Raw genomic sequence first — 27,805 nt, 5'->3', positions numbered from 1 at the left:
AGATGTGAAATCGGATAAAAACTGGCATGCATTGCAATAAAATCCAGCAGAGTGAAAGCTACATCAAAGCTTTCTGTGGACCTCTTCAGGTATTTAACCACACATTTTAATATTTATTGTAATTGCTTTGAACTATTTAGACCTCAGGCGTCTACTAGCGCCAGCTTCAGGGATGTGGCAGTAAGCTGATGGCAGGAAGGTTTTTGTTACATGTGGTTCCACTGACAGTTCTAGAGCTAATTAATCTGCAAATGTCCACAGACTAAAAGGTGTACAATGACCAAGACTGTTTGATTAAAAATTGAGATCAAACAAAGATGCAGAAAATACCATCCAGTCCAACCAACTCAGATACAGAGTTGCATATAGTGTAAATGACCCCAAAAAGTCAATTTAGAGTCTAAAAGAGGTGATCTTTCCTCACTTGGCTTCTGTCTGTTTGACTTGTTAAAATAATTCTGTAATGACATAACCAAGTAATCATTAATCTCCCTGTACATTGTCCAAACTGATGCACACAATTAACAGCGAACGTTTCACACTTGTTACAGTTGGTTGTGTATTTATTGAGTTACAGCAGACTTAAAAGTAGAAAATGAAAATGCAAGCGGTTTTCCATTCTAGCCAACCGAATATATAGTATCCCAGATACTTGTCTGAACGTGAAACTAAAACATCAGCAGCAGCAACAGACATTCAGCCACACACCTGCTGTTCAAACCAGCTTAAAATGATGGTTCAACTTAACTGTTTAAGCTTGCACAAATGCTGCAAGCGCTTGCAATCTGACCCATAAATCATAGATATCCCTTGAAAATATTTTTGAAAATGAGTTGTTGAAGCACATGCAAGCAGTCCATGACAGTTTTGGCTGTTGTGAAATTCCAAATGCTTTTTTTTTTTTTGCCAGTTTTCATAAAATCAGCACAAGTTTGATCATTTGTCTCGTTAAGTCTCGGATATAATTCAGGTGTTCTGAACTCACTATACAAAAATCAACCAAACCCAACCCAGCTCTGAACAGAAGGACTTTTCTAAGGACACAAAGCCTAAAGAGAAGACAGAGAGATGTGCTCACCGATCACAGCTCAGCAAAATGGATATCTGGCATGGCTCAAATAAAGGAGCTTCACTTATTTTGTCATGCGCAAAACACTTTCATCAAAAAGTTCTTGGCAAGTTCAGTCAAAAATATTTCAAGTTTTTCAAACAAACAAATGAAATACTTAAGTCATCATCATCACCGGTCTGCGCTGTACCCAGTTCTGCAGCACACAGCAAATGTCAGATAAGAGAGCTGAAAAGGCAGCATGGTGCGATCACACAGACACTCCACCCTCTTCTCTATGTGATTAATCGTTTCTATATCGAGAAAGGAACATTCTGTGCTGTTGAAGCCTCTTAAACATGCCTCGGGTACTGATGCGAGAACCAGCTGATTAGAAAAGATGCTGGGAGTTGGGTCGTACAGTGCATTCATTCATTTGCCCAAATGCAGTCTTTCTTGGTCTGTTTGCGTTCATTCTCCAGCCTCTCAGCAGTGAGGCTATACTGTGTTCAGAACACCGTCACTCCTTCTGAGTGCCCCTGTAGCAGCTTTGAGTGATTTCCACCTTCACCAGCGTAATTCTATGATGGTGAGTCAAGGTGATGCTGCAGGAGAAAAAGGGAAAGTTACCATTTCCTAATAGTTTGAAATAAAGTGGCCTAGCCTGTAGACATTTATCACTACCACTGGGATATATGCAAGTGCCATCAAAGACTACTCATAATGAGTAGTGAACAGGTATGATTTTTCCAGGTATGAAAAAAATAGGACTGATTTTCAGGAAATAACAGACTATTATACACTTGGATCTTAAAACAACAAAAACAAAAACATTCCAGGTTTTGGGGCATCAGTCAGACTTTTTTTTTAGAAATGTAACAAAACTTACCCTCCCAGTAAAACTGTACAAACTTTTTTTGTCATACAGAAAAATATTTACAAGGGTGCATCTTAAAAAAAAAAAAAGTGTAGTAATAGTAAGAATAATGCATCAAGTCCAGCTTTGGCACTCCTCTTAATGTCAGCATTGGAACCACACATCAGTGCTTTAACTGTGGGACTCCAAAGTCCACGGCTCTTTGTGATGACATCACATGCAGACAGTTACACCACTGGCTCCGCGTTTGATCATCTCAAGTCGTCACTTGATGATCGGTGACTCAGCAGTCAATGATTTAGTCAACCTGAAACAACGTCAGACAGAAATGGACTGAAATTAGCACACTGGACAATTCTGCTTCAACAACTTTTAATGCAAAGGACAATGTATTTTATTTTATTACTTTTGTCAAAGAGGCTATGTTTTCCATCAGGTTGTTGGTTAGTTTGTCAGCAGGATGACAGGAAAAATCACCAGCCTGATTTTCACGAAACTTGGTGGAAGCGTGCAGTATGGGACACTGAGAAGAATTATTCTGGAATTATTATTATTCTCAAATTGCCTATTTTGTTAAATTATTCTATTCTTTTAATATACCTTAAACTTCTATGACATTCAGTGTGGACAGCAAAGTAAGAATTTCGCCGTACAGGGAAACGTGTTTCCTTACTGTGCATATGACAATAAAAGCTTTGAATCTGAATCTTGAATCTTGTTTGATTGCAGTGGCCACTGAGAAATTTAGAACTGACCAAAATATGGTAATTGCAGTACAAAATCATAGAGCAAGAATTTTAACGCCCCTTGAACCATTTACTGTGCCTTCCCGTGACGGTAACACTGTGTGTGTGTGTGTGTGTGTGTGTGTGTATCTTGAATGCTAATGATGGTGTGGTCCAAATATCATCCTGCCAAAAAGATGGCAGGATGATATTTGGACCAAGGACCAATCAGAGGTAATTACACCCTAATAACTTCCTGGGTAGTTGGAGCTGCAGCTGTAGCATCTTAAAGGAACAGTTCACCATTTAATTTTCTATTTATTCACACAGTAATGCTTTCAAGACAACCCCCCCCTCCCAAAAAAAAACAAAAAACAATCAAGCCATGTCCTATCTGTCTGTATCTACAATGAACCTTTTTGTGGTTGGTAAAGATGCAGTAAAATCTTCATTACAGACTGTAAAACTTAAAAAGTATTTTTATATAACAAAGGGTCACATGACTGTGTGTAACATGAAAGGAGCTGCTCTTAGAGACAAGCCCACAGGGAATTATCCTTCTGTATCATTTTAGCATCTTTAAGCTCATTGTTTCGGTTTTACAACCAGGAACATTCCTGTTTCCGTCCACTTCCATTAGCCACAACAAGCAGCTGTGTCTAGAAAATCACTGATAAACCCACAGTGGGGTTCCTGCCCAGAAGCAATTAGCAACGAGCTAGCAAATAGTGAAAGTTGTAAAGACCAAGATATGTTTTTCATTTTTACATTCATCAGAACGTGGGACAACAGAATACATGACTTGGAATGAATGCTAGTGTTGCTCTGTGTATAAACAGGTAATAGTTTGCTAACAAGTTCTCCACATTAGCTTTGAAAGGCTGTAATATGTCAAATACGTGGTTTCACTTCTCATACAAATTACTTTTTCTTCAGAAGGATATTTCACCAGTTCAACCTACCATCAACCAGTGACCCTCCCATGTTGCTCCAAGGTCAGAACATCAGCGTCTGTTGCCAGCCTCTGTCTTTCCACTGCTTCTTCACTCTCCTCCCCCACTTCCACGGTCACCTTAACCCACCTGGCAAAGAAACAGGCACAAGGTTTAAACACAGGCTACTTCTAAGAACCAGAACCAAAAAAAGAAAGAAAAAAAAGAACGTGTTTCTTTGCACATTGAATGGTTCTGAAAAAGCTATAAGCCATATGTATGAAAATCTGGTTCATGTAACAAATAACAGGTGCAAGCAAGGGAGTAATTCAGCACCTACAAATTGCCCCATACAGACTGTTTTCACAAAAACTCCTTTAAAAAATTTAACAGTGAGCTGTAAAAGATCTGTTTTCTCTCTCTCCACCCACCTCCCTTTGTCAGTAGTGCTAGAGGTGGTCTGCTCTGGTCTGGTCCGGTTCAGGTCTGTCACACTGTGGGTTAATTTGTCAGTCAACCACTGGACTTTGTCTTGGTTGGACTGCTTGGAGTGCTCTGTTACAGCTGCTGTGTTCTCACGAGCCTCCTCAACTGCATCAGAGGTTGTAGAATTAGATTCATACACAACAACAGATGGGGGTATGATGTACTGCAACTTTAAAACGAAAGTCTTCTTCATGTTCTCCACCAAAACTAACCTGTCACCGCCTTGACTTCTAAGGAAAGACTCTGGTTTTTCTCACTACTCTGGCCGTTCTGTTCTTGGCCTGTTTTTTGCTGCTCTACAGGGTTTTGGTTTTGGAATCCTTCCATCCAGTCCAGAGTTTCACCGTTCTTCAGTGCCGAGCGGTGATCCTTGAACCAGCGGACAATGTCGGTGCGTCCCAGGCTTGTTTGGACCTCTAGCTGGCTGTACTCTTCAGGAGATGGCCACTGAGTCCGACAGAACATCTGTCAAGACAGATTAGTACCTGTTATTAACATTTTCTAAAACAAAAATGTATTTTACAAACATATAATTAACTCACTGTTGAAGAACAGGCAAGTCAAAGATGGACTAATGCAAAAAGTAAAATATAACTTGTGCGTACAATTGCTCAATTACTGAGAACTTTTTTCAACCATACTAGCAGCACAGTTCAAGAGGTAGGAATGTTAGTTGGTTCATCACTTTGATCCAGGCAGAAATATCTAAACTACCGGACAGATAAGAAGAATAAATGGTACAAGAATGTATGTCTCCCTGAGTATGAATCCTAACAACTTTATTGTTCTTTGTTTATGACTAGACACCTTCAGAACTAATGATATTATCATCAGCCTCAGCTGTGCTTTGTGTTTTGTGCTAATTAGTGAATGCTAGCATGCTAACACACTCACTGATGGAATTTCACAAAATCCATTTACTTAGACAACTACTGCACTTAAATACAAAATTAAGATACATATACTTAATACATATACTTTACACCTTATTCTTATTTGGCTACTAGTTACTTTACAAATTAAGATCTTGAATACAAAAAATATGATGAGCTTACAATTTTCTGAATCATATTTACATTTACTTTTAGTTAGTTAAAATGCTGTTTGCCAACACTTACATACAACTGACATTTTAAATGAAGGATTAGTAGGATATACATATATATTGCAGTATTTCTACTTAGACTTAAGGATCTAAATGCTGCTATTGTTAGTATGTGCCTCAAAACGCAGCTGAGCCTAAGTACAGCTGCTAGCATGGCTACAGACTAGACTTTGTCCTGTTTAAAAAATGTTCTGACATTTCATCCTGTCTACATAGATGGAAAGTGTGATTAAAGCAGTTGTGAACAGTCGCCTCCTCTACTTTCATATGCTTTGTTCCTGTGTGTTAATTCTTTCCAAACCGCGAAACTCTCAGTAGAATCAGAGTGTGGCTGGCTGTCATTTTTAATAATTCAGTTGAGAATTATGTTTAAAAGACTAAAAATTTATCTTTGTGCACTATGTGGGTTTATGTGTGAGGCCTGTGTACCTGGGGACAAAATATGGGTTAAAATATGGGTGGTGGACTCTGTTTGTCAGATTTCAAAATTAGCCCTCAGTAGTTGAAATATATAGGCCATGATTAAAGACAGGATGTGTCTGTACAATGTGTTATATGTGGATATATGTTCCATTTATAGGCTTTGCAATCCTATGGGATACTACTCTTTTCCAGACAACACTACTCCAGCTCTTTCACTTTGGTTTTTCAGATCTGACCTTGTAGTCTCCTGCTGTCTTATCTCACTTTTAAGATTAAAGTATTGTGTAGTGTCAATCACACATCTTTTCCTCAGGTACCAGCACAACACCGTCTCAAAATGAATCAATTTCGCACAACATCTCACTTCAGATTGTATTACACATGTGTGACCTCATCAACTAATCTAAGTCACGACTCATTAATGTCTTGATGCCTATTGCAGCTAATCTGCTATTAAAAGAGCACCTATCTTCATGTCATTGTTGCTTGCATTACAGTGCCAACATGTCATATTTGAATATGTTTTTATGTAATCATCATTGGTGCTGACATGTCTTCATCGGCTTTTCTTTACCTCTCTGAGCAGGGTGAGGGAGCGGCTGTTGATGGGGGCTGGGCTCGTGGAGGCTGACAGGATGGGAGGATGAGGAGAAGAAGAAGAGGATGAAGTGAGGATGGGAGGTGACACAGAGGAGGAGAGGGTTGGTGGATGAGGAGAGGAGGCTGCTAGCACAGGAGGGGAGGATGAGGAGGAGGAAGAAGAGAGGACAGGTGGGTGAGGGGGGGAGCGTAGAGATTTTCCATCCTGCTCCCGATGCGAAGCCCCATTCAGCAGCGTTCCCGGTCGGTCTACTCTGTCTTCTGTGCTCTTTGAAGCCATAGTGAGTAAAGCCTTTTCCATGTTGTCCCTCAGCCCCCTGCGCTCTGAAAACCAGCAGTCCACCTCCGTCTTGGACAGCCTGGTCTCCTGGGCCAGATGGTCTGCAGCAGAACAGAGTTCACTGAATCAGATGAGTCCTGTTTAAGTGGAAGGTTTTTCGGAAACCTGGGAATTCAGTCTCTCTCCAGGGGACTTAAAAATGGGCTCATTAAAAACATTTCTGCTATTCCTGTCATGCAGGCACCCACAAGAGATGGGCCTGCAGCTCCTTTGGGGTGAAAGAAAATGAAATCACATGCTGTGAACTAGTATAAATAGAAGACAACACTACTGGACTTCTTTAAGTAATTTTAGCATCCACTGCTAATTTGAACGGCTGATTCTCACCCAATTTGTCCAACATCGGGCACAGAATTTTAAATAAGTACTTCAAGAGTTTTGCAATACTTTCTCCTCCAGAACTCGACACAACAAAAACAGCCTCTAAAAATAGATGTGGCTGGAAGGCCAATTTTGTGTTTCATTAGCTACATACCAATCTGCAGGTGGAGTGTCTTGTCCAATTTAGGACCAGGAAATACATTTACATAAAATAACTGAATGTATGAATAAGCAATCAGGATGTGAAAATGGTTTTCAACACATTTAATAATTCTTAGTACTTCTTGAAATTACATCTCCTCCTTCTCCCCCATTGGAAAATCCAGAAATCTATGAATATGTTAATATTTTCCATTTCAGAAGTCTGACTGCTGGATACAAGATGTCTTGTTCTGTACTGTAAAGTCAACTGTTAATGTAAGATTAAGCAAAAAACATGTCTGAGTAGTGGGGGACTTTGATGCTTTCCCCACTCTTTTGTTTTACAATATGAACCAAAATAAGAACAAGGTAACACCAAATCAGTTGGCAATCAGAAGGCTTTACCTAAATCTGCCTCTGTTGGAGAGCTGCTCCTTTGGAAACTCTCCTCTAGTGCCTGCAGCTGCTCTGATGATTTCCCCTTTACCCTCTCCAGCAGGGGGAACTGGCTGGGCACCACTTTCTTTACGGGACCATCTTTTGGTGCTTGTTGCACCTCTGCTTTCACCAGCACTGGAGGTGCAGGACCGCCTTCAACAGACACACAGATGTAACAGAATTTGCTTAAGGACACAGCACAAGCAGTGCTTTCAAATCATTACAAGCAGATTATTGTTTGTGAAAAAGGACAATTTGTTCTCAGTATGCATTTGTTTTTAAAGTTTTAGAAATTAAAACCAACCACCAGAACTAAAACTGTCTTGTTTCAAACCAACATACAGATGCATGAGTAAACACCATATACCTTTGAGATTAAGCAGCCTCTGTTCACTGAACCACTTCTTTATCTCTCCTCTGGACAGCCCAGTGGTCTCTATCAGCCGGTAGATCTATCACATGACAAGATGCATCATGAAATGAAACAGTAAGTGTGCATGCTTATCAGTCACAGTGGTGAGCAGCACTAAAGCATAAAGCAAAAGTGGCTCCAAAAATCTCAATGCCCAAAATCCATGCGGCACAAAAAATGTCATTGCACTCACTTATTCTTACCTCATCTTCCTCAGGGAAAGGACACTGCGTGTAGCTGGACCTCAGCACTGATAGCTGTTCAGCTGTTTTACTAGGGTCAACTGTGAAACTCAGCACTTTGGGTGATACCAGCTTGGATGTGGCCATGGGCGCTGAAATGGTCTGAATGATGGAGGGTCGCTTACTCTCTGTGGCGATCACAGGGGAGGCCAGGGGTCGTTTGAGTGACTGCGCCACCTGTGGAAAACGCGGTGGAACATCTGACTACTCAAATCACATATCTCTGAAGGTAAGTCAAGCATGGTACCTATATGCATGCTTTTCTTCTATTTTTTTCTGCTGCTTTTTCTTCATGTTCCCATGTCTACACACGTGAACATCTCTACCCCAATCTTCAGTACCTGGTTAGCAACAGTGAGTGCCAGAGGTGCACAAGTGACAGTGGAGCCGTTAGCCACAGGAGTCAGCACCAGGCTGGTCTGTCCCAGGAGCTGACAGGGGAGGGGCTGCAGGACAGAGGCTCCAGGCTGCATGGATTTGGAGGCCACAGTGGCTGCAGACAGGTTGGTGGATGATTGGGAGTTGAGCTGAGGAGCCACAACGGTGAAGGTCTGAGGCACAGAGGAGATCGTACCATTGAACATCTTCTTCCTGGCTTCTTCCACCTGTCATGGAAAGAAAAGTATATTTTGTGCTTTTATGTTTTTTTAAAAAATTACAAAATCCTGTAACAGCCGAGTTGTTAAGTTTTGGATGAAATTACATGATTTTTATATACTGCAATTTAAGAAGCAAAATAATTTTTTCTTAATATTTTGACTGTTTTAAATTACACCAGATAATAAAAAGGCTATAACTGCATGTTTCAGAATGGAGAATCTGGCATCATTTTTTCACACCAAATGTAGCCTTTCATTTTCTTTTTTATTAAGAGCATTTCATACATAGTGTGCAGGAAATACAGTTTCTATTATCAGTTTAACGTCATTTTTGGGAGACCAGCTGCTGCCTCATTTGAGTGACTGAGTTTTGACAGAGACCTATTAAAATACATTAAACCACACTTGAGGGAAATGAACGGGTGCCTTAAATGTTGTTATTAGTATAAATCCTACCTCCTCGGGAGACCAGCTAATGCCCTGTTTGAGTCTCTGTGTGGTGAACCAGACTTTGATTTGCTCCTCTGGATGTTTTGAGGCTGCTGTGAGCCAGGAAAGCTCAGCCTGTGTCGGATAGGGGAACTTGTTGAAGGAAGAGATGAGGGTCAGGTTGTCGTCCAGCGAAGGGTTGTATTTGGTTGTGTTGAGGGGCACTGCGATCTTCGGCACCTGAAACAACAGAGCAAGCAATAGTTCTGTTCACAGTAAAATATATAAGTTAACATGGTGAATACTAAAAGCAGAAAACTGAATGGTAATGGCACTATATTTTACAGGTCTGTAATTTCCTAATAGTATCCAGAGAAAATCCAGAAAAGAACTATGAAATTTGGTGCCAAGTGTGGAGAAAATCTGATTTTTTTTTAAAAGAACTCCTATTCAACCCAAGTAAATATGAATTCACATTTGATTAATTATCTGTAACTTTACTCTGCATATATGTTGAATTGTATTCTTGCCTTCTAGACACATTTTACATTATTTGCAAGTTTAGTGACATACAATGACCGACATATTCTGCACTGGTAATTAAGCAACTGCCTGGAATTAGAAAAGTACACCAAGAGGAAAACCATCTCTCTTTATAATTACCATTAAATTATACCGTATCTTCTAGGAAATTATTATGAAGTTACATCAACATAAAATAAAGCACTAACAGCAAAACATTAAAGTAGTAACTTGACGAATTGCAAAATTTTCCACTTTTAAATAATAACAAGGACTCTTTCAGGAATTTTCTTTTTTGTTGGTAGTAAGAAGAGAAGAGCCACTCTCCTGTTTGTAGATTATATATGTAGATAGAACCTGGAGAAAGTTAGCTTAGTTTAGTATGAAAGCTGGAAGCAAGGGGAAAACAACAAGTTCGGCTCAAATGTTAAATAAAGACCTGCAGCCACCTCATGTATCTTGATTTTTTCCCAGCTGCCAGCCTTTAGGCTGAGCTAGTTTATCATAAATAGTTCAACATTTTGGGAAATGTGTGCTAACTAAACAAATTAATTAGTATTAATTAGTTAATTAGTAGGGGCATATTACACATTTTGCACAGAGCCAGACCAGCCGTTTTACCCTGCTTCCAGCCTTTATGCAAGGCAATAAGGTGACCATTTGTATTTTCCCAAGTGTCAAACTACTCTTTTAATCATGCAGGAATAATACAAAAAAGAAAATGAGTATCCTCATATTTCTCCAGAGCATGTCCTACCTGGGTATAGTTTAGAGGCCGCTGTAGGGAAGGCATGATGTGAGAAAGGCCATCTGCTTTGAGCAGAGTTGACTCAGGAATGATAACTGTCCCATTCACATTGAGTGCTGTGATTGACTTCTTGGCCAGATCTGGGGTCAGTTTACCCAATTCAGTCCGTTTATTATCCGACGGCATTATTTTTGGTTTACCAATCTTCACTGTGGAGTGTTTGCTAAGTGGCAGAGTTCCTAGTTCATCCCCTTTGCCAGAAATGGTACTGGAAGTGTTGTAAATGACTGCATTGTTACTGCACCCCTCTATTGTCTGTTCTAAGATTGTCTGATTGTTCATTTTGATGCGTTTGAATTTGAAGTTGCTCTCCCCTGGGTGACACCTCTCATTGTGTTCAGTCAGGGTGTCAAACTTCTTTGTGTTGAAGTTACAGACGGCACACAGGTACAGTGGGTTGAGGATGACGTTAGGGTGGTTGGCGTCGACATGCTCTTTGAAAGTGTTGAGGTTCTGTGTGGAGAAGGGGCAGTATTTACACTCGTAGCCCCCCTGTTGCCTACGAGGAGGCTTGGATAGGTCTGGGGGCTCAGTAGTTGGTTTGTCTGGAGCTGTGGGAGGGTCTAATTCTACAGAGGGTTCCATCTCTGCAGAGATATCAGCTTCTGTAGGTCCCTCCTCAGTATGGTTCTCCATTGTTGTCTGTCAGAGGAAGAAAGTAGTTTTCAGATTAAAAGGTAATGGCATTATCAACCCTGTACATATCAAATACACAACAGCAAATTAGTTGTGTTTGCACCATCTTACATATTTATGAATTCAGTCCTTCTGAAGTCAGGACACATGTAGTGAAATATACAGAAAAACAATACATTATGATAAATCAAAATGACAAAGTGCAACATAGCCATTTTAAATCACAATTTAGAAAATGTCTGTACACTAAAAACAACAACATATGTAGGGTCTGTATTTCTAACAATACTATCAAAACTAGCTGTAAACCAATTCTAATGTTTTGTTACCATCACAAAGAAATGTGAAACTTCGCTTATTTGATTCACCCTTTTAAAGAAAAGCCTTGTGGTCATGTCAGACATGTGTACCTCCATGCCATGTGACTCCTCTGTCTCATCATCCAGCTCCACCATGGTCTGGTCTTGTCGGATCATGCAGGGAGTGGAGGCCTTTCGCCGACTGGACATGATGATGGTAGATCCTGAGTTTGTCTGGGTGGACAGTTGCCCTCACTTGGTGCCTGTACTTGGCCAGTGGTGATACAAAGAAGGCTGAGACGCCCAGGATGCACGACTATTGTCACAGAGTGTTGTGTATAGAGAGTCTAAGGTACTGAAGAATAGCCAGGTGGACTGGACTGTACTAGGATACAGGCATGGGCTCTCTCTTATATTTGGAGAGGTAGTGACAACAGGACCGTCTCTGAGATGGGAGTGAACAGCCACTGAGCGTAGAGAACAAATCTTCCCCTGGGGTAAGATTAGTGGCTGGAGCGAGAGGAGGGTAGTGGAAGGTGAGGGTCTGGTAGGGATAGGACTGCTGTATTGTAGTGGAGTCTGGGCTCGCTGACAGTGTCAGCTCCAGTGCTGGCCGACCTCCTGGAACTGCATGACAGGATGCTACCTGGATGGAAAAAAAAGAAAAAAGTCAGAGAAGGAAAACTTTAGGTTATTTGCATAACCCCGGTTCTCTGATTAATATGAGTGAGATGTCTCACTATATTAAGAAAGAGAACTGATATATTATAAACATTAGATATTAAACATTACATTCATTTTGGGATACTTATGTTAAAAGTTGTGTTCCATTGTCCTTCATTTGTTCTACCTGCTGTTTATGAAGTGCAATTAAGTCACAGATCTCATCCGGATTGTAATAGTCACTCATTAGGGAAGTAAGGATAGAGCAAATAGTCAGTGTTATTTATGCAATGTATACAAAATTACTATAAAGGTTTTGATCCTTAATGTGTTTCTCCACAAAAATTTACTTTATGTGGAAAAACTGGTTAAAACAACAACTCCAACATTGGGTTATACTTATATTTTTAAAGAGAACCAAACAAGCTGCTTTGAGCAGGTCAAAAAATGTCATAGGTTACTATTTAATTAAGCAAAAATGCCAAAAAATTATTAATTGTCAATCATCGATATCATTTCAGATAAGAAGAAATTAGTTGCAGTCATTGTTCAATGGCTCTTGGGAGATTTTTTTAAATCTACATTTATATTTTGTGAAAAACCACCAACAGTAAGAGCCAATCTGAGCATGTAAATGTATATGTTTTTTGATGGATAACATTATACATATATTTTGGATAAATTAGGTCTAACTTGATCAGGAAACACATTGCTGTAATGCACTGCTACTTATGGCTGCTCGACATAAACAGGCTATTTCAGTTTTTCTAATCTGTTTTTGCACATTGCACAATCAAGGCAGTGACAGGAGCAGCAATACGACCATATGAACTTTAGCCACTTCCAACACACACCTGTCATACAGTAATCACAGTTTGTTAGTTTTATTTGGCTTAGACAAGAAGACCTTGACTGAAAATGAAAACACACACTGAACAACCAGCTTTTTGTGTTAAACAAATCTTACAGAATGACTCCTGTAGTGTCTATTTATGTAGAGTACAAACTTTTATCATCAGTTTGACAACAGTGGTTTGGTAACACAGCTGGTATGCAAAAATATGCACTTGACAGGTCTGTGACTGTCAGTAAGACCTGAGAAATACTGACTAATCATAAATCATATCGTGCTGTGGAGTGTGAACAGAGTGAGAAACCAGAGACAAAGCGGCTTCAGATACAGATCTTACAAAGCCAAGAGCAGCTTTATTTGGGTTTTGTGAAATGACACCTCCATCAAGAAAAAGCAAAAATGCTGAGGGAGCGTGAGTAGGGAAACTTTCCTAGGGTAATATTATAATGAGAAAAGAGAGAGAGAAGCTTATCTGGCTGAAAAAGCCTATTGATATTCTGGAAGCCTCATGCAGAGGCTTCATAGTCATATTCACATGAGTAAAAATCAAATGAGTCGATGCAGCAGCGGTGCTCTTCTATCAGGACATAACCAGGTCGCATAAAACCAAGTCAGCATAGAGGACTTGGCAGGACGGAGGGAAAGTGTAAATTAAAATCTCCTGTACACAACATTACTCAAATAAGGGATGAATACAAATAAATACTGACAGAAGAAATAGGTTTAACTCAACCAAACACAAATCCTGTTGAACAGTGTCAAATTTAAGCCTGCACAATGACATTGCAAGAGGGTGGGGAAACAGTAAGGATGCAAAAAGTAAGGCTTGAGGGTCTTCTGTCAGCTCAGCAGGTTAGGACTGGACTTTGTAATCACGCCTCTACGCATTAATCACAGGGCACTGCATCCTTCAAGGCTTGAAGGCTGTCATTCGCTAGTCTACTCATTGTCCCGAGATATCTCAACTCCTCAAACAACCCACTGAGGCATCATTAGGATGCAGGCTCATTACCATGGTGTCGCTATAGCAACCGCCGACGTAGAGCTGTAGTCACGTAGCTGCTACATCGGTGTCACCGATGGAGACTTTACATACAGGGATGACCTGCCTGCATGTGGGGCGGTGTTTGGCGTTTTTATAGCCAGAAAGAAAAAGCAGAAATCTTCTGAAAAACGGAAAGGCCACGTATCTTGCCCTTTCCTGCAGGATACAGAGTGGTGTGGTATATTTGTGAGGCTTCTTCAGCTTCGCTCAATGAAAGCTGTTGGAGGAGATCAAGGTACAGTCTCAAGGAGAAGACTTTAATTCCCAGAATAACCAAAGTCAGTCATGAACATTACACAGAAAATATTTATCATGTAGCAGAAAAGCACCCTGCTCTGATCTTCCCGTCTTACTAACACTTAATGATGGACACACTGCATATGCACATTCTCAGTCTTCCACTCAATATCACTCTATCCCTCAGAGTCTGCCCAAAATACAGGGAAGCTGCCAACATCTGGCAAGAAGGAGTTGGAGACGCATCTGTCAGCTGCATCTGAAGTGCCACTTTACGCAACCTGATGAACTTCTGCCGCCTCGCTGCTGACACAGCCTCAATGCTTTCTGGATGTTCAGGCTGGATGAAGATCTGACTGTGAACAGAACGAGCAGAGAGGGCACAAAGCTGTAGCTGGACTGCGCTGTTCCCACTGGCTTGTTAAACCCACACAAGCAAACGGGGAGAGGATGAGCAGTTCCATTTATACAGCATCTATATTAGAAATCTGTAAACACAATTGCTGTATAACTCTGTAATGCCAGTGGCTCTTCAAAAATTTGATGACATCAGACTCTGGTTTGCATATTAAATAAGTGCCTATTGAGTCATTTATGAAAAAAAGGATTCACAACGTGACTTTGAGCAGAGGCTGACTCAGAAAAAGGAGCATTATCTTACACAACATAAACCAAACCGGCTCTGCAGTCTGAGATGTTGCAGGCAGGTTAAACTCATGTGCACTGACTGCCTCAAACAAAAAGCAAAGTCTGTGTAAAGACTGCTGAACACTGAGGATACACCACCAAAAGCCTCTTCCTCTCTCTTCTCCATCATTTACAGAGGAAGAGGGAAGGGACGATCACACACTGCCTTTCACTTTATTTCCTGTAGTGTGGTTTTGTAGCCTGGGTCAAAAAGTCAGTCTGCTGTCTTTTAGTTAGTTTGTCTAACCTAGTCGGCCAGCTAGCCTCTATGTGCAGAGTGAGCTCTATGTTGGAGCCACAAACTCCCTACTGTCTGGATGCTCATTAAACTTGTATGAATACTCAGCCTGGCAGTCAAGGGACTGTCAGCCTGTCTGTCTATACTTGCCTGTTGTCTGGCTGTCTGTGTGATTGGTGCATTATATTAGTGGAGCCATCTTTCTGAGGACTCACCTTATTGCTGCCAAGGAGCAAATACATTTATCATCCTTGGCAGTAATCATTTTAGGTTACACGCTGGCATACATACTGGAGAGAATGCAGTGAAAATCAATACAAATCCTGCGTACCACTAAGCCTGCCTAATGTATGAAGACAGGCAGATGATCTAATGCAGCAGAAACACAGTGGTGCTGTAGGAAAGATATCTGTCCAAACAGCAGTGAGAAGAGAACGACACTGAGCAGATGAGTCACGCCAGCGCACTAGACTCAGCTTCTATTTATGTGTATCATTAATGTAATTTCAAAGTGTAGTAGAGGGAAAAAACTCACACGGTGCTCCCAGAGACTAGAATTTTGGAAAAGCAGTTGGTCCCTCTGATACTAAAACCATCAATCTGAACCAAATTAACACCATGTCAACCTGTCAATACATATGACCCCGGCTAAACTTAACTTACATTTAAACTGATAAAACTATTATGGAAACAATAAGGATTGAGCAAGTACTCAGATGTATTCAGTAAATATTGAGTATCATCCAAGTAAAAAGGTTCAGGAAATTTGATATTGCACAGCTGACGGAAGTTTATTAAAACAAATTTATAAAAAGCTTCTTCTCTTGCTCTTGTGATAAAAAAGAGCAGTTTTGTAAGTGGTTTTGTAATAGATAAATAAAAAAATAATAAATAAATAAATTTCCGATCAATCCATATTAATTTCAGCATTAAATTAACTGCGCCCAGTAAATATTAAATTAAATAATGCAGCTAGACCGATCAGGTGCACTCTTGCCATGCCATGCAGTGTCTGAAATGAACAGGATGAACAAAGATCCAGTTCTACAACTGACAGGCTGTGGCTGGATGCATTGTTGCTGCTGAAGAAAGAAGGAGGCTGGAGAAATAAGTGTGGGGCCACAGCTGACCGAGTGCCAGAGTTTTCAGGCACGCAGTCATCACAATCACAAAGGCATATGGATGGCAACCTCTGCAGCGCCCGCACTTGAAACCATGCATGAAGAACAAACCAGCCAGTTACACCAGAGCTCTAAAATAACAAGCACAACAAGACAAGGAGGGAGCACAGAAACCAGAAGCTGCAGAAACACCGACTGTAACGCTGACATGACTTTGCTGTTACAGCTAAAACTTTGAACCTCCACAACACATTTTCTATCACAAGGAGCAAAAACATATTGCACAGAGGGAGTGCACACATGGTCTTGTTGGCATTGCTGCATGGGGTGTGTTTCTCTCAGTCTGTTTTGAGTGTGTTTTCCCTCCTGACTGATGGTTCCACAAGTCAGCCACTGCAGTGAGGAGGACAATGTGTGTGTCTGAATTGTGTGGATGAGGAGAAGCACCACCACCATTAATACAACATGTCCCAGCAGGGGTGGTAGAGGCAGAATTTCGGACCGTCACAGAATTAATTTAAATCTCATCACACGGCTCCTCCAGAGCAAAGCAGTGCTGCACTGTGTTTGAGAGCCTGGTATGTTCTGCATAGCAACAGAGCAGCACTACTTGTGCTGGGTTGGGATAAAGATTCAATGTGGGTAAATGGCTGTTTCGTTACTTACTGATATTGAATATATTTTATATATCTATCTATAGATAGACATACGGACAGATTTTGTCACTTTTAGATAGAGGCAGGCCTGCCTCTTCCCCCTTTTCAATCTTTATTGTAACCTATATATTTAAGGTATCAATCTTCTCTTCAAAAGTTCTTCACAATAGAGGAGTATTTCCCAAAATCTCCTTCCACTCCCTTAAATTAGTTATTAAAAATTGTTTGGCCAAGATGAGTGGGACTTTTTATTTTACAGTTGAGAAAAAATCTTGCCAGGCTGCTCAGGTGGACAAACTAATGGTGATGGTGTTTCTAAATGACCTAAAACAAATATTTAGCACTTCTGGACTGCAATTTCTTTTTGCTTGTTGGCTGACACATTTGCTGACAAAGCAAATTACTACAAGCTCTCTCAATTTTTACAAGATTTGGTTACATCAGCAAATTTTTACTTCTGTAAATTGATTATATTGCACATTTTCAGATCGATTTTCCTCTGCAGTATTTCATTTAATCTACTAATGTTGCAGGGGCTGTCTGCAATATCACACACCCATGGTTTTGTGTGAAGCAGCAAAACTTCCACATGGAATTTACAGAATACTAGACTGGTTGTCACTCCTGTGACCTTATTCAATCTACAAAAAGAATCTACAAAAGATGGAAATACTGTCAAGCAGGATACAACACATTCAGTCAAAAATCCAGTGTTCCATTTTTTCTGGTTCGCATAACACTGAACACATACACTGGTCTCACACTGGCAGACCTGTCTCCTCACTTAACACACACAGGTGCACTGTCACACACACAAAGGGCAAGCTATAAAAATATCCAAGTGTCACCCTCTCTGGCTGATGGTTGTGTTACTATGGTAACACCGTAACCAACAGAGAGCGCGTGCGGGTGTGTGCTCGCATCCAGGAGCAGAAACGCAGCAGAGGTCAATAGGCTGCTATGTTCAATATCCAGCTAAACTTGGTATGGTAATATTTTATGTTACTAGCATATCAGAATGACATATATTCAGGTGGGAAACCTTCGACAGACCTCATGTAAGACAGTGTGAATCAGGGTTTCCTTGATTACGGATTTAGTTTTTTGCTTCTTTTTTTTTAATTTCAACCCAGGAAAATCCAGTTGGACATATTTAAATCTTTTCAGCCATCACGAGTGCTGAAAATAATTCCTTCTCAGCATTATCTGTTATAGGCTAGCCTGTGCTATGAACAAAACAACCATGGTGTTATTGTTTCTCTCAGAAAAAGTACCCGCTCCGACTGAGTGCTCTAGCCTGCTAGCCTACCTAACAACCAGGTAAACAACAGGCATAAGGTGATATCTGGCATGGCCAGACAAGCAAACCCTAACAAGTATTTTATGAAACCAAGCAGCTCTAATGACAATGGTGTCAATGAGTCAGAGATACAGGTTGAGGTTTTGGAAATGTCTTCAGGAATAAAAAAACAAGGTAGAATAAGCAGTTGTAGCGTCTCACTGCCATGTCGTCAGTCCTCCGTTTGGGTTCAAGGCTCTGTCTGAGCCAGTGTCAGTATTCGACAACCTGGAAGTGAGACTCAACAATCATCTTTCACCAAAATCTGTGACTCAATAAATGCTGATAATATTTGACCAGAATTTCTCACATTTATTCAGGACATAGAAATCTTCCAGGACACAGAGACCAGTACCTGTACCAACAGAAACCTTGTGTACATGTGAAACATTAGGGACTGCATCATCATCTGAACGCACAGACGACAACAACAGTCACTGCTAGAGTCCAGCAACGGACTCAAAACAAGCAGTTTTCCATGGTTTGAAGCTAACACAAGAGCCAAACTATTGTGTGCCCAGACTTTGCAAAGGTATGTCACAGAACATCTAAAGCTGTCTCAAATATGTTGCTGCAATCCCCATGTAAATGTACACAAAGTGACCTCAATGATGAAAGCCAACACATCAGCAAGCATTCACTTGATCCAAGGGCTGTATGCAGGAATGAAAAGCAGATGGGGTGCGGGGGAGAGTTTCATTAGAGCAAACCTTAGTAATACAGGGGTAAAATATCCCTGTTGAACATTCTTATTTAGCTTGATTTTGCTGTCCCATTTGCACTCTCCTGTCCGGTTACATGCTCCTCTCGTTTATTCTTCCTAATGGCCTTGTGCACAGACAGACACCGATAATGGTTCATTATTCACTGGAAACACTGGACTGTGCCAACTTTTTTAAGAGCTTAAATCACAGTTAAAAATGCTCCTGATATTGTTTTTTTTGGTGGTGGTGGTGGTGGGGGGGCACACACAGAGACCTCAATTTAGAAAACGAAATTATGATCAATATTCATCTTAGGTATTACTTATGCAGAAAACCATGCACAATTAATCACTGTACTTTGACAAGGAAACGATATTATTTCTCAGCAAAGACTAGACTTGACGTCAGTGATTTACCTGCTGGCTTTGTCGGGTTACTGCAGTTTGGGAGGCATGGGCGTCCAAGCCTGCAGTGAACTTTGCACGAGTTTTATGAACTATGTGACAGGAATGGTGTCAGGAATCAGCAGACCTGCAGTCATTATTTTTGGACTCAATACAGCTCAATATTTTCATATTGAATTCTTAAGTAAGCCCATTTCTTTTCAATATTATCCACAGTACTCTCTCTCTCTTCCCTGCTTCATTCACTGCTGCAGCAACACACTCTCAAGCTGTTTGTTTGGCTTTGTTTGTCAACCCACTATTTAGTCCCTGCCTCTGCCTTTGCCATGATCTCATCTTCCAAAAAGTTTGACTTTCTCTTTAGTTCTGTGGTTATTCCCGACCAAACTCTCATTTATTCTGGCATTATATAGCTATGGGGAAGTCACAAGGCAAAAACCTTGCCTAAGCAGGTTCTCAGAATCCCATTTGTAACATAAGTACCTGTGACCTATAAATCAACTGAAAAATTCAATATGAAAAGAAGTAATGATGTGAGCCCGAAAATGATGACTGCAGTTCTGCAAATTCCTCATACATTTAATTGATCATTTCAATCACATTTTTTATAAAGCTTACGGAAGGTTCACCACAGGATTGGACACATTTGAGTCTCAGTCAGCAACACCGCAACATGAACAGGAAAATCTAGGGAGTCTAGTAACTATATATGATCATTTCCATGTCAAAGTAAGATTTTGTCCATAAGTCCAGTTTGAGAATGAGGCCTCCGGGTCTCTAACAGGAAAAAAAAAACAGAAATTGATCGGGAACAAAAATAAATAAATGAATAAGTTTGGCACAGCTGTGGGATAGAAAGTAGACCCTTAAACACTGCTGTCAGACTCAGTTATGCCACATATCACTTTAATCATTAAATTATTAATTAAGTTTTATTGCAGAAAAAAGTTTTTTAAAACCACTGTGTAATTAGGACAGCCAGCATTTACTCAAGGAGAGTTTAAAAAAAGTATTTTGGGACAGTTTGGGACGGGGGTTAAAAAATGTAAAATTAGAGCCCTGTTGGGGCTAAAAATGTGAGTTACGGGTTACAGTAAATGCACTGTGAGACACAAGCGCAGTAGGGGAAGGGTCATCTTGCACCCAGCCAGCAGCCTGTAAATTAGGTCAACAATGGCAGGGGATATGGGAGAGGTTCTGCTCCAATGTTAACCACATTCTAATCACTGCAAATTATACATATTATAATGGAGTGTGGTGTAATGTTCAGTGAAAATATTTATGTTATTGTATACAGCATGTCCTTCACATGTAGGCATGCATGAGAGGAAGGATTTATGTCCTACAAAGTCCAAATGAGAAAGCCTGGAGACTTTAGCACTATTAACTTTGTGTTTGTTAGACTCAGTGAGCATTAAGTGCTCCTGTGTGACCAGATTTCCAACCTGTCAATCTCTGCCTTCCCTGCAGTGGGTGTGGCCTGTCTCCAGCCTCTCCTCATTGGTCTAACGCTGGCACAAGGGGTGTGTCTGTGTTCTGCCAGCAGCTGACGTGGTGCACTGCAGAAGGCCTTTTAGCAAGCTTGCTCTCGCTTTCCTTTCACTCCATTTTCTTTTCTTATTGCAGACTTGAAATCTGGAGGACAGAATATGATGGAAGATGGGGAGCTACTAAACACATGTGCTCACACAGACATGAACGTCCTACATGAGATACAGACACAGATTGTGCACAAGGTTGTGAAACTTTTCTGATGGCTGCATGTAGTGGTTATGTTTAGAGGATTTAATTTGTCCTCAGAAGTACTTTCAAGTTCTTTAAAACGGCAACAAGAACTGAGCCCTAAAAAGGGTGGACAATGTACACCACATACAGAAACACACCACTGTACAAACTGCTGTGCACAGACTTAAATAATAATCAATGCACCAATGAAGCATCTGAGTCTTTAATTAAATACTCAGCTTATGAAATGACTGACTGGTAGAAAGAGAGGGTACAACGGACCCCGCCATTAGCATCTGCACACACGCACTTAACCCTCACTCAAAGGGCGTCTCATTTTCTCATTCACATTGCTTGGACATTCCGTCCACTGTGTCCTCTTTTCTTGTCACTCTATGGCTCTCTCAGTGTCACCACTTTTCTTTGCGACACCTGTTGTTCCAGTTGGATTTTTGGCATGTTAAGCGCCGCAGAAGTACCTTTAGTTCTTCAGACTAAATACTGCAATTTTCAAGAGCGACACCATCTCCACAGGAATACCTGTGAGAGTACGAGAGGGGAACCGCCTTAGTGGTAACATCATCACACGTTAAGACTGCCATGACCTTTTGTGTGCTTTACCTGAAAATGTTGCTTTTCACCAAGGTCATAGTTTGAAGATTTCCGAAAACCCATCCAAGTCGTCACATTGCATCCTTTTTCACCAAAAGCTGACATGACACCAGCATGGAAAATTGTGTTTCTAGGTTAAGGTACATGCAGGGCTTTAGCTTTCATCACCTCCCTCTTTCTCTCTCGTCACTCTCATGCAGTGTCAGTCAATAGTCTCCTCCTCAGTATCGCTCCGTCTCTCTTGTACATCACACATACTCACTCATACATTGTTGATTTCATGGTCCCTCTCCTTCTGTCCCTATGTAACTCTTCAGGCCTGCCTCCGTAATTCTCTCCTTCCTTTCATCACGATCTCCCTCTCAGCCCCACCTACAGGTGATGAGCTCATCTCTGTGGTTGCCTTAGTCACCTAACAACATGTCTGAGAAGCCGTGGAGGCGGAGGCACAGCGGAGGGGACCTGAACCGAAAAACACTGGAACAAAGCACAGCGTTGATGTTGGTGATGTCATCACTGAGCCAGGCTGAACACGAACAGGCCGTGATGACAACAACCTCCGTCCTCCAACCCGTGATGACTCATTCCAGTGTTTCACCAAGAGAATGGACAGTCATTATAACTCAGAATTGGATGTGGAAATGTGTTGTGCAGTCAGGAAATGCTGGACGTTCTTGACAAATGTGGAAGAGCAACTTGTTGAAACCCACCATAGGTCAGGCTACACAACTCTAATAATAACAGCCATATAATAAATAGGTGCGAGTTCATAAACATCCTGAATTTTTCAGTGTCTGTCTTAGCTCAGTTATCTTTTGTCAATAACCCCTGACAGGTGGTAAAAGTAAAAACAGACACAAGCTTCTAGTTCACAGATAAACAGTTTACTCTGAAAAAAAAAAATCAAATTTGAGCCCATTGTTAACATCCAGGGTTTATACAAGAGCATGTCATTGCAATGACTCCTAAAACATAAAATATATCCCATGCCAACAACCTTGCTTGTGTCCAGCTGTCCCCATAAAAAAAAAATCAGGGGCAGGATCCAGTCTGACAGCAAGTGCCCAAATTTATAAGCTATATGAAAATGCATTTTTGTGAGTTAGCCAAACTAGGAAATAACCAGTTGGCTTTTACCGGGTAAACCTGCATCGCAAACCTGTACTTGTTGATGCTATTCACAAAGAGCACACAGAGAAGTGCGTGGGTCCATAAACAACACAACACTAGCTGCTTGCACTTATCTTCTGGCTACACAGAAGTTGGTTCGTGCTGACCAGTTAACAGCAGCAAGGAGGAAACAATAAGTTAAATCACTCAGCTGTGAATTACATTGGTTTATAATCATCACCTTAGGACATTCAGCCCTGAGCAGCAGTCAGGCTGTAAAACTGTAATGTTACCTAACATAACATTAGCTCAGCAGCTAAACACAAGACAGCGCTGTCAACTACATCAATTTAATAACTTAGCAATTTGTCATTACTCATCAGCCATTCTTGTTTACATACCACAGTCGCTCTTACATGTCATGTCATAAACACCAGCCAAACTCAACCTTTCAGTTCAATGCAAACTGCTCGTACTTGTCTTCATATCCTTATGTCAGTATGTTTTAACTTCATCCAACTGACTGAGAGCTGAGAGATCAATAAAATGCGATTCGACACCTTCAGCTTCGTCAGACAAGACTTACTAATAGTTTGTCATTGTCACCACATGTGCAAAACTACATAACAGTCGACACTAACAACAGTGAGAATAATTCAACAGCAATTTTATTGGGTATTAGTAAATGCGGATTGCAGCGAATTGGTCTGGTTTCCTCAACACATAATGATGCTGAAAATGACGACAAGTAAAATACTGATAAACGTATCTGCAGTGGCACAGTTAAGCCCAGATGAAAGAATAATACTCCATTATTAATAGGAGATTTTATACTGTCATAGAAATTCTCATTTCTCTAGAGTAAACACAAAGTGAGTTATATGTCTAAAACTACTTATCTAATACATGTTTTGTAGAGTTATTGGTAATTAGCACTCCCTAGGTCTACTGCTTTCACAATGCTGTTTATTGTAAGAAAGTACTAATCTGTCCACTGATCACCTCACGGCAATCTTGACTCAAACATCTGACACTATAACTTTAGCAACACAAACATGACCTCCTCCCATAGCATTAAAACCACCACTTTAATTTATTAAAAATAATTCTTAACCTACTGCAGGTGACTTCCAGGTAGCAATCGGAACGTGAATCAGATCATTTCAACAGCTCTGACAAGCATGATTGACACATGCAACATATGGCAGCACAACGACTGTCAACAATCAGATCTTGCCTGTCATTTACACAAATGATATCTGACTACACTACACTTTCTCAGCTGTCATGTTTTCCACTTAAATGAATTTGACAGACTGAATCTTTTTCATCTGCCACCATCTCTCTACGGTAACGGAATAAACACTCCTAGGAACAAATCACCTCACAGCTGGATGTTTTGACTCTAACACTCTAAGAGGCCACAATAGATTGAGGAACGCGGCGTGGTTGAGCAAGACCGGAAAAATAGGCGATACAACGAGGGTAGATTTCTCTTTCATGCCACTTCTTTAAAATTTAAAATTAAAACTGTCTGACTTTAAAAAAGTCACATGATTTTGGCTTCACAAATAATCCCTCTTTGCCTAGTTTCTGTCACTCTCCCTGCTGTCGTCACAGCGTAGTGATGATGGCACAATCACAGATGTTATGGACAACGAGTCAGGGTGGAGACATCTGTGCATTTCTCTAATCCCTTGAGCAATACCGAGAATAACAATTTCCCCCAAAAAATATTTAAACACAGGCTTAATCTTGCATCTGTAAAACTATAAAAACAATTCAGTAATGCCCTCTATACCTAACACTGACCAACAGTAGGGGTTAAAAATTTTCAGCATTTCTTAGTGATGAATGTAAATGATTAAAGACGTGACAAAGTGTGATTAGTACACTGACATGGTAAAACATGTTACATTTTATTCAGGCAGGTTAGTTGCCTATATTAACGTCTTACATATGAATATTTCTGGCTTTATTCCCTACGTCGTTCTTCTGAAAAGCACAGCTAAACAATACTCTAAGCTATCTGTGTGTCATTTGATATGTGACCGTTTACTTTTATGAACACAAACCCCTTTGATTGTTCAGCCACCAATAAAAATGAGCCGGTTGTCATTTCAAATTATATAACATTATCTGTGATTTGGCAGATCACAAGTGGAGCCCATGAGAAGAACAAACATGAGCCACATTTTTATTCACATGGAAGGAGCAAGAGTGCGTGGCTTAGTGAGCAAAGCCAAGTTTATACCCAGAGGAATCGCTGGTAACGGGTATGAAGGGGAGGGGGGTGTTAACTGCACTGTGATCAAACTCACTTACATCTTTTACGAATTGGGCTCGGCTGTTGATCAAGGAATGTTTAGAAATACAACATAACAGGTCACGCCAGTATGAAGGGAACGTTGGCTCATGAACAAGATATTTCATCAGACACACAGTGAGAATGTGAATACAGACTATGACTGGGTGACAGCTTTACTTAGAAAATCAGCATACATAAATAGGCACAAAATGCTTTTCAATTAGCTGGCCCACCTGTAGGGAGTGAGTGTGCAGACCTGTCACAAGTCTGAGACTATACACTGGTGAACAGGTGCACCAAATTACAGCATAGTAAATCTGTGTCAGGGTCTGTTTATCATAACCACTGATATGCAAGATACGAAATACTGCTTTAATCACATGTGCTGTCAGAGGCAATATCTGATCAGAACTGGTGCTGGAGGGCAGCAGATGCTAATGTGTGCGATTGTCTCCACTCTTTAAAATGTCACTGTCAGATGTTACTTTTCCTTGCGTATCAGTTTTATTAGTAATACTGTCACCAGCAAACTTCCGTGTATGTTGTTTATGACAGACTGAGATCAAACTATCATTATGCCCATGTGCAGCACAGAGTAGACTTGCAGGCCAATAATGTATGGCAGTTTGAAGGGAAAACAGTGCCATCTTTTTCCAATATTTAATACTGGCAATCCTCACTTCACATAACTCACTGGGCTATTTTTCATCCAACGTGATTCACCTAATGTGAAGCCATGAACTGAGTTGATAACACTGACAAATAAATTATCTGATGTGGATCAGTACAGCACAGCCATAGCTCAGAGGCTTATTAAGGTGAGTATCAGCACCAATACTAAGTCAGGATGCTGGATAACTGTCTCTTGCTCATGTTTAGTTCTACTGTAGGTGTACCAATTATGTAAAATTTCCAAAAAGCAATAGCTCAAATTATGCACAATGAATAGAAGGAACTCGGGCCTGATGGAGACATACGACTCCCAACTTACTTGGAAAGTTAGTGAGTTTACAGTGAGTTAAAAGAATTTATTTGGTATGATCTCCCAATAATAAATCTACATGACACAGTAATATGCTCGAGGCTGTTTTGTTGTACGACACAATGATGGATGAAGTTACACAACTGTGTTAGAGATTATATACACTGGTGTGCATTTTAAAAGCAAGTAGAATTCCCTTCTAAACAATGGCACTGGAGTATTTGACTGTTTGTGTTTATAACTACAGCGTGTGCTGTGTTTGATCCTCATGCTGATATCTGTTTATGTTCATACCTCTCCTCAGTGACTTCACTAATAATGCCATCTTATGCAGAGCAGGACCACATAAAGAATGCCACCAAAAGATATAAATCCAACAGTCACTTGGCCTCCTAGAGATTTCACTCTGCACTGGAGACACAGTTTCCCCTGGTTAACGCAGTGTGCGTGTTGACTCACAGACTGCCAGCAGTCCCGGACACAGGATTCAAGACCAAAGTTAATATTATGAATACGGACAACCACGCCTGACGTTTTTATTTTTTTACAGCAGTTACAGGCTTACTGCAACGACAGAACACAAGTCCTATGCAACAGCACAGTGTGAGTGTGTGTGTGTGTGTGTGTGTGTGTGTGTGCGCCTGCATGCAGTAAGAGCCGTGGTCTCGGAGGGGAGGAGGCATCACCAGGGGTACGCCTACATCACAGAGTCGCGCAAATCAAAGTCTATAAACAACGTCGGACTCCAAAAGTTGCACTCAAACCTCAGTACCGCTGAATGTGAGCGGGTACACCGGCGGAGGTGCAGAGTTTCACAGCCATTTCCAACGGCCAACCCGAGATGTGACAGAGGGGCGCAGAAAAACACTCTCCCCAAATGTTCCCCCTCTCGCCATCTACGTAACAACATGTCGGCAAAGGACGGCCATGTTTTGCTGGTTATGTCGACACGGGGAGGAGGAAAAGTAGACACGATGTTTCTCCTCTGTGCCTTCTCACACCACAGTCACAACGTATCAGCGTGAAACTTAAAACACGGGGGTGAAAACATCCAATTAACAACTTGGAGGACACATTGTCTGAGCACGCAGGTGTAAACGGCAGGGGCAGGCAAAGTTCATGCGGCTAGACAAGTTAAAATATTTATAACGTTACAGAGCCGTGTGGGTGTTTGGGAGGCACGCAATACGAGAGAGCGGTCAAAAAAACAACTACATGCAGTTGTAACTTGGGGTACTTTTGAAGGAGAAGGAGTCGTGGCGAGCCGTTTGAAAAACAGAGGAAGAGTTTATCCGTTTCTTACCTGCCCACCGTTTTAGCGCGATGCTCAGGTAGTGCGGTACACCCCGAAAGCCACTGCTGAACGAAGGAATAAACCCAATCTGTTTTAAGCACTCTCACGGCGGTCCAATAGCCGAACAGACAACAGGCGACAGGAAAGAAAAAATTGGCGATCACAAGGAGGATCTACGCCAAAAGCCACATGATCGCCGACGTCAGAGTACGTATTTGCATGCCGTACCGGAGCGCCGGTGTCCGTCCATTGCGGGTCCATAGTGCTTTAGCGGTGAGAAGTTCAGAAACACGCCGAGGAAAGTGAACCAAGTCTCTGTCCAGACTCCGGGAATAGTGCTAGTGGCTCCATGAAGCATGCCTGCTAGTGTAAAAATGAATGAACTGCATGTTGTTGCCGTCAAGTTGTCCCTGTGCTGATGCCTGCCTGCTTCTCCCCTCAGAG

The 27,805-nt window shown here is 41.0% G+C and overlaps 1 protein-coding gene across 4 annotated transcripts; it reads right to left on the bottom strand.

Annotated features, from left to right (window-relative positions):
• Nucleotides 1–545: 545 nt before the first annotated feature.
• LOC124064369 (zinc fingers and homeoboxes protein 2-like) lies at nucleotides 546–27,805 on the bottom strand. 4 transcript variants are annotated; one of them, XR_006844254.1, is made up of 14 exons: nucleotides 27,371–27,575; nucleotides 11,495–12,029; nucleotides 10,398–11,090; nucleotides 9,146–9,358; nucleotides 8,432–8,695; nucleotides 8,052–8,267; nucleotides 7,804–7,888; nucleotides 7,404–7,589; nucleotides 6,171–6,577; nucleotides 4,281–4,533; nucleotides 4,014–4,173; nucleotides 3,613–3,732; nucleotides 1,938–2,232; nucleotides 546–1,653 (listed from the first exon to the last, which is right to left on the bottom strand). XR_006844254.1 is itself a non-coding variant. In XM_046398772.1 (14 exons), exons 3-13 carry the CDS (start codon nucleotides 11,591–11,593, stop codon nucleotides 3,615–3,617), a joined length of 2,694 nt encoding a protein of 897 aa, XP_046254728.1. In that variant the 5' UTR covers nucleotides 11,594–12,029; nucleotides 20,776–20,965; nucleotides 27,371–27,575; the 3' UTR covers nucleotides 546–2,232; nucleotides 3,613–3,614. The 4 variants fall into 4 exon arrangements, 3 of the variants coding, with proteins under 3 accessions (XP_046254728.1, XP_046254729.1, XP_046254727.1); XM_046398772.1 differs by adding an exon at nucleotides 20,776–20,965 and having other exon boundaries at nucleotides 546–2,232; XM_046398773.1 differs by lacking the exon at nucleotides 27,371–27,575 and adding an exon at nucleotides 27,590–27,805 and having other exon boundaries at nucleotides 546–2,232.

The sequence above is a fragment of the Scatophagus argus genome, chromosome 9 (assembly GCF_020382885.2).
Source record: "Scatophagus argus isolate fScaArg1 chromosome 9, fScaArg1.pri, whole genome shotgun sequence".
In the NCBI taxonomy this organism is placed as follows: Eukaryota; Metazoa; Chordata; class Actinopteri; family Scatophagidae; genus Scatophagus; species Scatophagus argus.
This window is presented reverse-complemented; position numbering and strand designations above follow the sequence as displayed.

Coding starts and splice junctions, on each gene's coding strand:
- LOC124064369 (XM_046398773.1), bottom strand. CDS start 11,593: ATGTCCAGTCGGCGAAAGGCCTCCACTCCCTGCATGATCCGACAAGAC. Junction 8,268..8,431: donor CACTCACTGTTGCTAACCAG/GTACTGAAGATT, acceptor CGTTTTCCACAG/GTGGCGCAGTCACTCAAACG. Junction 7,889..8,051: donor CTTTCCCTGAGGAAGATGAG/GTAAGAATAAGT, acceptor GTCATGTGATAG/ATCTACCGGCTGATAGAGAC.